General features: G+C 31.1%; 1 protein-coding gene across 1 annotated transcript in view; it reads right to left on the reverse strand.

The window, feature by feature from the left end:
• Window positions 1–13,303, reverse strand: part of LOC111413456 (lachesin-like) — a 230,882-nt gene that overhangs the window by 143,517 nt on the left and 74,062 nt on the right. Inside the window, exon 2 of the mRNA XM_071195061.1 lies at window positions 11,545–11,666. Coding sequence (XP_071051162.1) covers window positions 11,545–11,666 — 122 coding nt within the window. The remainder of the gene's footprint in view (window positions 1–11,544; window positions 11,667–13,303) is intronic.

Genomic DNA, 13,303 nt, shown 5'->3' on the forward strand with positions numbered 1-13,303 from the left:
GCCAGCAAACCACGCAAACAGAAGGATGACTCGATAAGTACGACACCAGCCGGTTTTATCTGCCTTCCTTATGTTTCAGGAGTGACGGAGCGAATTGCTAGGCGTCTGAAGAAGAATGATATCGTGGTACGATGCGATACGGTCAGCAAAATACAAAACGCTTTTCCGATAGCTAAAGACAAACTAACCCCATTAAAGGGACTCTACCGGCTATCGTGCAGTTGCGGGAAATATTACGTTAGCCAAACTGAACGTAACATCGAGTGCCGCATCAAGGAACACGAAAAGGACGTCCGACTAAGAAAGATCCAACAATTTGCAGTCGCACAGCATTGCCACAAAGGAGGACACAGCATAGAGTTCGACAAAACCAAAGTGCTAGCAAGAAACGGACATTACTTCCAAAGATTGACGAGAGAGGCGATAGAGATTCATCGACATGGGAATAACATGAATAGAGAAGATTGCTGTGAACTCAACGAAGCCTTCTCCACCCGGATTTGACAAAAACAACATAGTTGACAATTAGACACTAATTAGTTATTAATTACCTTTTCATGTATTTATTGTCAAATTTTAACCGAATTCGTCACTTCGAACTTGTTTCTGAAGAAGGTTGTAACATGGCATCCGAAACGTCAAACATGTTTTCAAAAACGCACGGCTGAACCCAAAAGTTTCTAGGTCTAGTTTTAGTTTAATTTATCTGTCATGTTGGAACTAATGTAATGGCGACTTCTGCTTTTGAGTAGTATTGTTGCTTTTATCTCTTTGTGAATTCCTCGATCACAATGTTTGAAATTAGACTACAACAGTTCAATTAAGACAGTGTTTCCCAAACTTTCAGCATATATGTACCCCTGTTGTAATTATCAAAACTTCCAGTAACGCTCGTTAAAAAAAATGTTCTTTTAGCATCAACCAAAAAATAAATATTATATTAGTTCTTTTTAATACAAAAACAAAATAATAAAATAAAATGGATAATAATAAAATATAATAAATAAATGTAATAATAATAATATTAACGAAAGCATCAGTGGGATGGATGAATTTCTTTATGTTGAGATGATGCCAAATGATTATAATCAGGTTCCCTATTCGTTAATTTTAATCGAAGATGCGGCTCCACATCCAAAATTCTGTTTCTTTTTTTCGACTTAATATCGACTAATGCTGAAAACGCAACTTCACATAGATATGATGTTGGAAATGGCAAAACATGTTTTAACACTTTTTCTGTTAAATTCGGATATAGTTGTTGCATTTGCACCCAAAAAGATGCTAAAGAACACTCTTTATGTTTATTTTTCAAAAATCGGTCTCCAGATAACTCCAAGAGCTGTTCTTGTTCCACATTACATAAATTATCTGGCATGGCAGATGGATCAATACTAAACGGATGTCTTATCCATTCGAGGTTTGTCGTTAAATCCGAAAAATATTTTTTCAGGCCCTCTTGTAATCCGTCCAAATGCTCTGTTAAACATTTCAGAACATCCGTATCAATTTTATCAGACGATTTTATTACAAACTCATGAAGAGAGGGAAACGAGTCTAGCTCTCCATTATTAACTCTAGTTTTCCATAATTTTAATTTTTCATTTGTAGCGTTTACTTTGTCCTGGACATGAAACAATGAAATATCTTTACCTTGTAATGATAAATTGAGTTCATTTAAAATAGAGAATATATCTGCTAAGTATGCCAATATGGATAGCCACGTTGAGTCATGTAGACACGTTTTCAGTTCAAATTTATCATTAAGAAAAACTTGAAGTTCTTGTCTCAGTTCAAATAATCGATTTAAAATTTTCCCCGAGATAGCCAACGTACATCAGTATGAAAAAGTAGTTGGGTATGGCTGCTTCCCATTTCTTCACACATTTGTGCACATTTGTGTATATAATTATACGATTTTCACGCTTTCATCAAAAACTTTTTGCAGATCAGCAAGCATCTTACGTGTTGCCAAAGCCTCTCTGTGAATGCAACAATGTGTGGACTTGACATTTGGTGCAACCTTCTGAATTTTTGCAATGAGTCCTTTTTTAATGCCGACCATACTTTTTGCACCATCTGTACTTATGCCAACACATTTAGTCCAAGTAATTTTGTTATCTTGCATAAATTTATTCATAACTTTAAAGATATTTTCTCCTGTTGTATGACCTAATAAAGGCTGGCAAAATAAAAAGTCGTCGTGAATTTCTTGGTTCTTTTCGTATCTAACAAACGCCATAAGATTTGCAAAATTTGTGATATCAGTGGACTCATCGACTTGTAATGCATAATAACGACTTTGAGAAATATCAGACAATAACATCTGTTTCACATTATTGGCCATATCAATTATTCGTCGATGAACTGTATTATTTGACAAGGGTACACGATCAAGAGTTTGTTTTGCTTTATCACCTATCATTACTTCTGCCATTATTTGATTGTCACTTCCTGTTAAACCTCTCATTACTTTTTGAGATTGATTTAAATCTTTGAGTTTATGTTCAAAAAAATCGATTGGTTTATCTTTGTATTCAAAGTGCTTTGTGTCAAAATGTCGCTTTAAGTTCTATGGTTTCATACTTTCATTGGTAAGGTTTTCAAAACAAATTACGCAAAGTGGAATGGGTTCCTTTTCATCACCACTCCACGAGAAGCCCAATTTAAGGTATTCTTTATTATTACATATATACAGGAATAACAAATTTTTTATTGTTTTTAATGTTTAATCAAAAAATAGTTAAAAGTCTGCTGCACCAGGCGTAGGAAAAGTTCATTGCAACGTGTACCCCCATCAAACTGTTCCTGTACCCCTGGTGATACGCGTACCACAGTTTGGGAAACACTGAATTAAGATATGAAATGATCCAGCTATAAATCCTACATATATTAGTCATATGAATCAATATTGATTCAAGATTACAGAAAATTGAAAAAGAAAGGTTGTTATGTACATATACAAAAGAACAAAAGGACGACTTTAGAAGAACTGAAAGGCGAGGCCTAAGGATATATGGGTCCCATTTAGTTTTTGCGGTATAAATTTACATAAGTATACGGCGAATGGAACTGCGGAACAGTGAAACGTAATATCGCTGCCTCTTTGGCTATATGGCGTATGAAATGTATAAAATAAACGTGCATATCCAATTTCCCGACTCGTCTTTGGGTTTGTCTAGGTGGTTTGGCGTCAAGATGATCAACAAAAGAACTTTATAAGATTTTTATTCGAACCATTAATTTCGCAAATTGAACTCGCTCGACACAACTTATAAAATCCATGTATTTCAGATAAAAGATCCGAAAAAAAGAATTCGATTACGTGAAAGAAAAATTTAATAAAACAACCCCAAGAATAATTAAAATGCAATATTCTTTTAATGCCGTCTCGAAGTCGATGCCTTCAAAGAACGCAATTATGCAAAAAGCGTTTTTATGTAACGTCTTTCAGGCTAAGTGTTTTAAAAATTTAATATACCCCATCGTTTTTATTCGATTGTTTTAACCAAGCTTGGACACAAGATAAACAAAACAAAAACTTTAGAACTAAAAATAAGCTGTTAATGTTGTAGAAATCGTAAATCACGGAGTATAATTAATTGCCTCTTCGCTCAGTTGTTTACAGAATGTTTACAGGACCCGGGGTACAACATCCTGTAAAAAACAAACCGGGGTAAACACATCGAGTTTGCACGGTCCCCGTCGGTGTGGCCGTAAATAAAACGAGAGATATTCAGTCGATTCGCTATGCAGATTACGCCGGGAAAAGTAATCGATTTTTATCGGGAACGACGCTTGTGCGTTCGATTCGATCGTGAAACGTTGATTTACCGACCATGGGGTCGGGAATTTTCAATTACGTTTTTTAACTTTCTCGCGCGCCGTGGTTTTACAAAAATTGAAATGGCACGAAAATGACACGACTGAAATTTTCTACAAATGAAATGAATCGAAAACTTAAAAATACTTTCCATCAAAAAGCATTTCTCGTTTTCTATTTTGTTCGTGGCTCAACAAATTAAATGTTAACCAGTCTAGAAGAGGTAATAACGTAGACAATGGCCGAGGAGTGATATATTAGGGTGTTGTGGGGTCTCTCGCAATTAGCGTGGTTAACCCTTAATTCGTCTTTCCGTTTGGAACGGCGCAGCGCTTGTTTTCTGAGGGAATAAAATGTTAGCAACGATTCCTAATGGATATACCCTCAAAACGAAAAGCACCTAGCTATTTATAGAGTGTATGAGGGGATGATAATCGAAAAGTCGGCTTTTACATTTGTATCGATGTTGAATAATTGATGTTTAAACACATTCGTCTTTGTCGAAAGTGGAAAGCGTCCCATTGAAATATCACTTTAGTGGACAACGCTAAGTGATACCTAGAAATGGGTAATCAATCAAAAAAAAGTTGGTGTTGTTATCGTGGATATTGTAATGTATTGATTCGAGTAAGTTAATTTGAAATTATAGATACTTATTTCAATTAATTAAGCATTTTTAAGTAATAACACCAAAAATGTAAAAACGAATGCTGTTATAATCCATTTTCTATCACTAACATCACAAAAGCTAAAAGATATTCTGAAAAATTGCTTCGTTTATTCGAAAGCTCACAATTTGTATTATAAAAGCTGATAATTTCGTAAGAAATTCTTTAAACTACGATTTACTATGATTTCTTGAAAATGATAGTTTATTTCTATAATGAAAAGTGCTTTACAATGTTTGAAAATTAATATCTCAAGAACTAAAAGATATTTTTAAAATCGGTTTCTTTCATTCGAAAGCTTATAATTTGTATAATAAATGCCGATAATTGCATACTGATCTCTTAAAATTTCAATTTATTATGATCTTTTGAAAATGAGTGATGATAGTCGCTTAACTCAAAAAATGAGTAAATGTCGTCTGATGTTTAAAACTTAATATCTCAAAAACGAAATGATACTTTTAAAATTGGTTTCTTTCATTGGAAAGCTTATAATTTGTATAATAAGTGCTGACAATTTCATAATGATTTTTTAAATTTTCAATTTATTATGATTTTTTGAAAATGAGTGGTAATGCTTGCTTAACTCGAAAAATGGGTAAAAGTCGTCTTATGTTTGAAAGTTAATACCTCAAAAACTAATCGGTATTTTTAAAATCGGTTTCTTTCATTGGAAAGCTTGTAATTTGTATAATAAATGCTGATAATTTCATAATGATTTCTTAAAATTTCAATTTAATATGATTTTTTGAAAATGAGTGGTAATATTTGCTTAACTCGAAAAATTGGTAAATGTCGTCTTATGTTTAAAAGTTAATATTTCAAATACTAAACGATATTTTTGAAATCGGTTTCTTTCATTCGAAAGCTTATAATTTGTCTAATAAATGCTGATAATTTCATACTGATTTCTTAAATTTTCAATTTATTATGATTTTTTGAAAACGAGTGGTAATATTTGCTTAACTCGAAAAACGGGTAAATGTCGTCTTATGTTTAAAACTTAATATCTCAAAAACTGAACGATATTCTTAAAATCCGTTTTTCTCATTGGAAAGCTTGTAATTTGTATAATAAGTACTGATAATTTCATAATTATTTCTTAAATTATCAATTTATTATGATTTTTTGAAAATGAGTGATGATAGTTGCTTAACGCGAAAGATGGGTAAATGTAGTCTGATTGTTAAAAATTAATATCTCATAAACTAAACGAAATTTTTAAAATCGGTTTCTTTCATTGGAAAGCTTATGATTTGTATAATAAGTGTTGGTAAGTTTATACTGATTTCTTAAATTTTCAATTTATTATGATTTTTTGAATATGAGTGGTAACAATTGATTAATCTGAAAAATGAGTAAATATCGTCTTATGTTAAAAAGTTAATATCTCAAAAACTATTAAATATTTTTAAAATCGGTTTCTTTCATTGGAAAGCTTATAATTTGTACTATAATAAGTGATGATAATTTCATGATGATATCCTACAATTTCAAATTATTATAATTTTTTGAAAATGAGTGAAGATAGTTGCTTAACTAGTCTACTAGTCTGATGTTTAAAACTTAATATATCAAAAACTAAACGATATTTTTAAAATCGGTTTCTTTAATTGGAAAGCTTATCATTTGTATAACAAGTGCTGATAATTTCATAATGATTTCTTAAAATTTCAATTTATTATGATTTTTTGAAAATGAGTTATAATACTTGCTTAACTCGAAAAATGTGCAAATGTCAGAAAGCATACATTCTCTAATACGCAAATGACACGGTGTTAATATCTCATGATCTTAGTTTGAATGGAGCAATAGAAAATCTTCAAAATCTGACGGAAAAAATAGAAAGCTGGTATAGGACGTGGCGTATTCAAATAAACCCACAAAAAACACAGTTATTAGTACCATTCCATAGAATATCTGATAGATCATCTAAAATATAGATACCTAATATGTTGATTACTCCAATTAAGGTGTGCAAATATTTAGGGATTGATCCAGATAACGAATTAAAATTTGATATTCATACTAAAAAATCTAAAATGAAATCTAACGCTAGGGCGAATATTTTTAGATGTTTAACATATAAAAACAGAGGCATCAGTTTTAATTGCGCAGTCCACATTTGTAAAACCATCTGCAGACCGATTTTGGATTATGGAGCATCAATTTTGTGCGACGTAGGAAACCAAGCCAGACGAAATCTTGAAGTTTCCGAGAGAACGTGTTTAAGATGCATAACAAAACTAAGAAACCCTTAACTTTATAACCCGTCGAATCAACTTCTTTATAAGAAATGTAAAATAACACCAATTACAGACCGAATAGTTGCACTTGCAAATAAAAGCAATTTAAAAATAACTGAAAACCACAGTCTCACATCGCTATTTCTTTCGGATAACAACCCTTTACCGGATGTCAATTAGTTATTTGATGAAGGATCAGCAAGGGAACTACGGTCGAGAGCCCGTTCTGGAGAATATAATAAATTTAAAATTGTATAATTGTAAATAATGTTTGTATAATAATTGTAATTCCGGAATAAATACCTTTACTACTACTACTACTACTGGGCAAATGTGGTCGTATGTTTAAAAGATAATATCTCAAAAACTATACAATATTTTTAAAATTGGCTTCCTTCATTGGAAAGCTCATAATTTGTATAATAAGTGCTGATAATCTAATACTGATCTCTTAAAATTTCAATTTATTATGATTTTTTGAAAATGAGTGAAACTATTTGTTTAACTCGAAAAATGGGTAAATGTCGTCTGATGTTTAAAACTTAATATCTCAAAAACTAAACGATATTTTGAAAATCGGTTTCTTTCATTGGAAAGCTGATAATTTGTATAATAAGTGCTGATAATTTCATACTGATTTCTTAAATTTTCAATTTATTATGATTTTTTGAAAATGAATGAGATACTTGCTTACCTCGAAAAATGGTCAAATGTTGTCTGATGTTTAAAACTGAATATCTCAAAAACTAAACGATATTTTGAAAATCTGTTTCTGTCATTGGAAAGTTTATAGTTTGTATAATAAGTTCTGATAATTTCGTAGTCATCTATTGATATTCCAATTTATTATTATTTTTTGAAAATGCGTAATGATAGTTGCTTAACTCAAAGAAATGGGTAAATGTCGTCTGATGTTTAAAACTTAATATCTCAAAAACTAAACGATATTTTTATAAACGGTTTCTTTCATTGGAAAGCTTGTAATTTGTATAATAAGTGCTGATAATTTTACACTGATTTCTAAAAATTTCAATTTATTATAATTTTTTGTAAATAAGTGATAACAGTTGCTTAATTCGAAAAATGGGTACCTAAATGTCGTCTTATGTTTAAAAGTTAATATCTTAAGAACCAACAGATATTTTTAAAATCGATTACTTTCATTGGAAAGCTTATAATTTGTATAATAAGTGCTGATAGTTTCATACTGATATCTTAAATTGTCAATTTATTATGATTTTTTGAAAATGAGTGATGATAGTTGCTTAACTCGAAAAATGGGTAAATGTCGTCTTATGTTTAAATGTTAATAACTCAAAAACTAAACGATGTTTCCAAAATTGCTTTCTTTCATTGAAAAACTTAAGATTTATATAATAAGTGCTGATAATTTCATACTGATGTCTTAAATTTTCAATTTATTGTGATTTTTTGAAAATGAGTGGTAATATTTGATTAATCCGAAAAATAGATAACTGTCGTCTTATGTTTAAAAGTTAATATCTCAAATCATACGACATTTTTAAAATCTATTTAATTATGTTTTCATTCATTATCACTTATTTAATTATTTAGAATAAAATGATCATATACAAAGTGATATCTTTTTTATTTTATTTTTGTCTTGACCGGTTTCGGTAATTAAATTACCATCTTCAGAAGACACCTACATATTAAAAGGTTTACACTTTAAAATAGAAAATTCCTTATTTAGTTTGTAACTTACATCAAATTATTACTTAAAAGTTAAAACAAATACCACACATCTTTATACGAACACAATGATTTAACATCTCATTTCTTAAAATAAAATAACACAAGTACTATTTCGAGAATATATAAACTTGTTTGTCAAGTAGAATATAGAAAAGGAAGGGTAGTGTTAAAGATTTTTTAAAGGATCTTTTAAATTACTATACAGGGTGAGTCAGAAAGAATGGGAAATCCGAATACCGGAGACACTAGACACCAAAATATGATGCTTTAACCTAACATCTCTTATACAAATGTCAGTGGTTTTCGAGGCACAGGGTGTTGAAAGTTAAATTCTTATTTCGAAATTTCTTAATAATTTTGAAGGTTTTTATACTATTAAAATAAAATTTGGTAGTTAGATGTTTTCGAGCATGAGAAATACGAATTTGATATTTGTTTTGTGATTACTCGTAGAGGGCGCTAGATACACACTGTACGTTTGAGATATCAAGTCATGACTATTTTGTCAGTTGAGGTATGGTGAATTAGAACCAGAAATCTGAAGGAGTTTTCAATTCTGCACAAAAAAGGTACTCTTGCTTACATTGTCTAAATCTACTGGTTTCCAAGTTATCTGCTTCTAATTGTTTCAAAGTAATTTTAAGGTTAACATTTAAAATCAATAACACACAGTAACTATAGCAATTAGTAACGATAATAATCGATAATAATAACAATTAATTAATAACAATAGAATATTGTGGCCATTTTCAAAAATCCAGTGGACTTAAATCTGGATTTCTCACTATTAAAAAACTCATTATGTCGGGGCATTTTCAAATTGGCAATAACTTTATTGTTGGTAAAAATGATTATTGCACACGAAAATTAGATCAATGTTGACAATTAACAGGCAATTGTCGAAACATAAGCGGAAAAATAACCCAACTTTGCTTATGTTAAAAAATAAATATTTTAGAAGAAAAAATACATTTAAACATTTAAAAGTAAATAATTCGAAAACCGATAGACTTAGACAATTTCAATAAGAGTACCTTTTTTATGTAAAATTGAATGCTCTTTGTGATTTGCAGCTCTTATTGGTCGTAGCTGTGGAGCCAAAAAACTTATGATTTGATTTATCAAACGAGCAGTGTGTATCTAGCGCCCTCTACGAGCAATAACAAAACAAGTTTCAAATTCGTATTTCTCATGCTCGAAAACATAAAACTACCAAATTTTATGTTAATAGTACAAAAACATTCAAAATTATCAAGAAATTTCGAAATATGAATTTAACTTTCAACACTCTATGCCTCGAAAACCACTGACATTTGTATAAGAGCTGTTACGTTAAATCATCATATTTTGGTGTCTAGTATCTCCGGTATTCGGATTTCCCATTCTCTCTGACTTACCCTGTATAATGGAGGAATAATGTAATTTATTTGTTCGTTTAATGCTATTTTGTCAGGATTCTGTTTTTTAAATTTAGTTATCTCGTACATTTCCAATATTTCTAATAAATAGCCTTTATTCCTCTTGTGTAAAATTTTTGTATTTTTCTCTACATCGAAATCGTGATTATTAAAATTTATGTCTTCCGAATGCCGAATTTTCTTTTGTTAGATGTTCTTTGATTCTAGTTTTGAAATTACGTCCAGTCTCTCCGATATATGTGGCTTGACAACTATTACATTCTATTTGGTATACGCCACTTTCTTGTAAGATATCTAATTTATCTTTGTTATTAACAAGAGTATTTTGAATAGTGTGTGTCGTTTTAAATGTTAAATTTATGTTATATTTTTTAAAAAGTTTTTTCAATTTGTGTGATATTGTACCTGGGTAAGTTATTGTTTTGAATTTATTTGGTTTGTTAGTATCTATTGTTGTTTCTAATGATGAAATTTGTTTTAAATTCATTTTACACTGTTTCTTGTCTAACAATTTATAATTTTAACCTTGTTATAACTAGAACGTCATCAACATAACGTAACCATGTGATTACATTTTCATATTGTGGATTTATTGGATTTATAATAAGATCTTCTTCTAATTTATTTAAAAATATATATGAGATAAGTCCACTGAGTGGTGATCCCATTGGGAGACCGTCATTAAATTCATATATCTTGTTATCAAATTTACAAAAGTTTTGTTCAGTGCAGATTTTGAGTAATTTAAGGATATTGTCAATATCATTTTTATTATCCATTCTGTTGTTTAAAAATTCTTTTATAATATTTAAAGATTCTTTTATGGGTATATTTGCATACAAGTTAGTAACATCAAATGTACGAGATAACTAAATTTAAAAAACAGAATCCTGACAAAATAGCATTAAACGAACAAATAAATCAAATTATTCCTCCATTATATAGTAATTTAAAAGATCCTTTCAAAAATCTATAACACTACCCTTCCTTTTCTATATTCTACTTGAAAAACAAGATAAGTTTATATATTCTCGAAATAGTACTTGTGTTATTTTATTTTAAGAAATGAGATGTTAAATCATTGTGTTCGTATAAAGATGTGTGGTATTTGTTTTAACTTTTAAGTAATAATTTGACGTAAGTTACAACCTAAATAAGGAATTTTCTATTTTAACGTGTAAACCTTTTAATATGTAGGTGTCTTCTGAGGATGGTAATTTAATTACCGAAACCGGTCAAGACAAAAATAAAATAAAAAAGATAAAGTGATATCTTTTTTACGTGTATGATCATTTTATTCTAAATAATTTTTAAAATCGCTTTCTTTCATTGGAAAGCTTATAATTTGTATAATAAGTGTTAATAATTTCATAGTGATTTCTTCAAATTTCAATTTATTATGATTTTTTGAAAATGAGTGATGATACTTGCTTAACTCGAAAAATGGGTATCTGTAGTCTTATGTTTAAAAGTTAATATCTCAAAAAGTAACCGATATTTCAAAAATCGGCTTCTTTCATTGGAAAGCTTATAATTTGTATAATAAGTGCTGATAATTTCTTACTGATTGCTTAAAATTTTAATTTATTATGATTTTTTGAAAATGAATGAAAATCTTTTCAAAACCCTTCACTTTCATAATCGCAAATTAAAAATAATCCTTAATTAATTACCTTGTGCCTGCCTAAATTTTCCACATTACAAGTTAAAACGGCTTCTTTTCCAATAGCCACGGTGACATTTTCCATTGGGGTAGAAAATTCGGGTTCTAAACTCTTCATGATGAAACGATCATCTGAAAAGTTAATAATTAATAATTAAAATTAATAAGTATAACAAATTAGTAAAGTTTAAACAATATTTATTAAATAAAGTTTTAACAATTTCGTAAAATCGTATAAATTGTGAGATTTAAACATTGAGGGGTGTGAAATCATTTGTTCGCGTCAGAGTTCGCGGGGTTGATCGGGGTGGGAAATGTATCAATTAGCGCAGGTTGCATTAAAAACGGTCCATAATTAATACAGATAATGTGCGCGGCAGCCCGACTGCCCGGTCACCGTTTTAATTATTTTAACAATAATATATGGACGGGCCGTTAGCGTTTTCGGGTGACGTGAAGGGGGCCGAGTGATGTATGAGCGCCATGTTTCGTTACTGCATTAACGGCGACCGTAAACAATCACGCCAGTTGGAAATTTATAATCATACAAAACTAAATTTCCAACGGCACAAACGAATTTTCCGATACCGGAATCAAATTACTTTTAAAAAGAGTTCATTAACATTAACAAAATTATTGCCTAAATAAAGGAATATAATTTTCATTCTAATTTAAATGTAAATGAAGTTGTAGATTTTTTTTTCTTAAGAAAAAATTTAGTGTTAATCTGATAAATAAATGTGATATCGTTTCTGTACCAACATATAATTACTCGTTTTGTTGACATTTCTTGAGCCTCGTTTTATGGAAATCAAAAGTGTTATTATAACGTTCTGTCACGATACGCACCACAGCACCGTGGTCCCCTTGTTTCCCCCCATTTTCCACTCGCCTAAGTACCCCATATTTATTACCCCTCTGCGCCTATTGCTGATGAATGTTTCATGACCGTATATCACATTCCAGTGAGTCCCTTGGCTCTGTCGCGCGGATTTACATCATCTTTCACTCCGTTTAAACGAAATGAGAAAGCAGAAAGGGGAAGGTAACTTGGAATAGATTTATTTCAATTTTTTAAATAATAATAATTACAAAGTAAAGCCTGTATAGTTAACAATTAAGTATTACAAGGGTTCTTACACCATAATGCTTCACCAAAACCCTTCTGGTGGGGTTACTAAGAAGTACCCATCAATCACGGGGGCAACCCCTGTCGCTTCTCTTGTCTTAATTACCAAATCAGCGTGCAAAACCACGAGTTCACCCAACAAACAAGTACTGTGGGGGGACGGCGACCCTTCAGTATTGTCCCGTTGATAAAGCGTTCGGGGAGCTTTATCGGGTGAAGGGACATGGTATGGGGACGTATCCGGGGGGTTGATTCGAAGTGAGGTCAGAGTGGCAATTACCATCTGGACGAGGGAAGGAGCAAGGGGAGAAGTGATGGGAAACGCATCTCGGCGGCACTAACGCGAACTCCGGGACCTAATTCCCGCAACAAATGGCCGTGGGGACGTCGGACAATCATTTTTCGGCCGGCGAGGAAGCCTCCCGGCGCGTTCCGGACTTGTCCTAACTTGCGATGGGATAAGTTTTATGACAGTCTGTCGCGGTCGGCTTTCCTGCTGCTTAGTTTTCGGATCTTCGAGGTCGTAAGGTTAGGGAGTTTACAAGGAAGTAATTGGAGGGATCCTTTTTTAGGTTTTATTTTAGTGCTTTTTATTATCCTTAGTTGAGAAAATGAATTTTTTTTGGCTACTTTTAACTTA

This window comes from Onthophagus taurus, chromosome 3, assembly GCF_036711975.1.
Source record: "Onthophagus taurus isolate NC chromosome 3, IU_Otau_3.0, whole genome shotgun sequence".
Classification (NCBI taxonomy): Eukaryota; Metazoa; Arthropoda; class Insecta; order Coleoptera; family Scarabaeidae; genus Onthophagus; species Onthophagus taurus.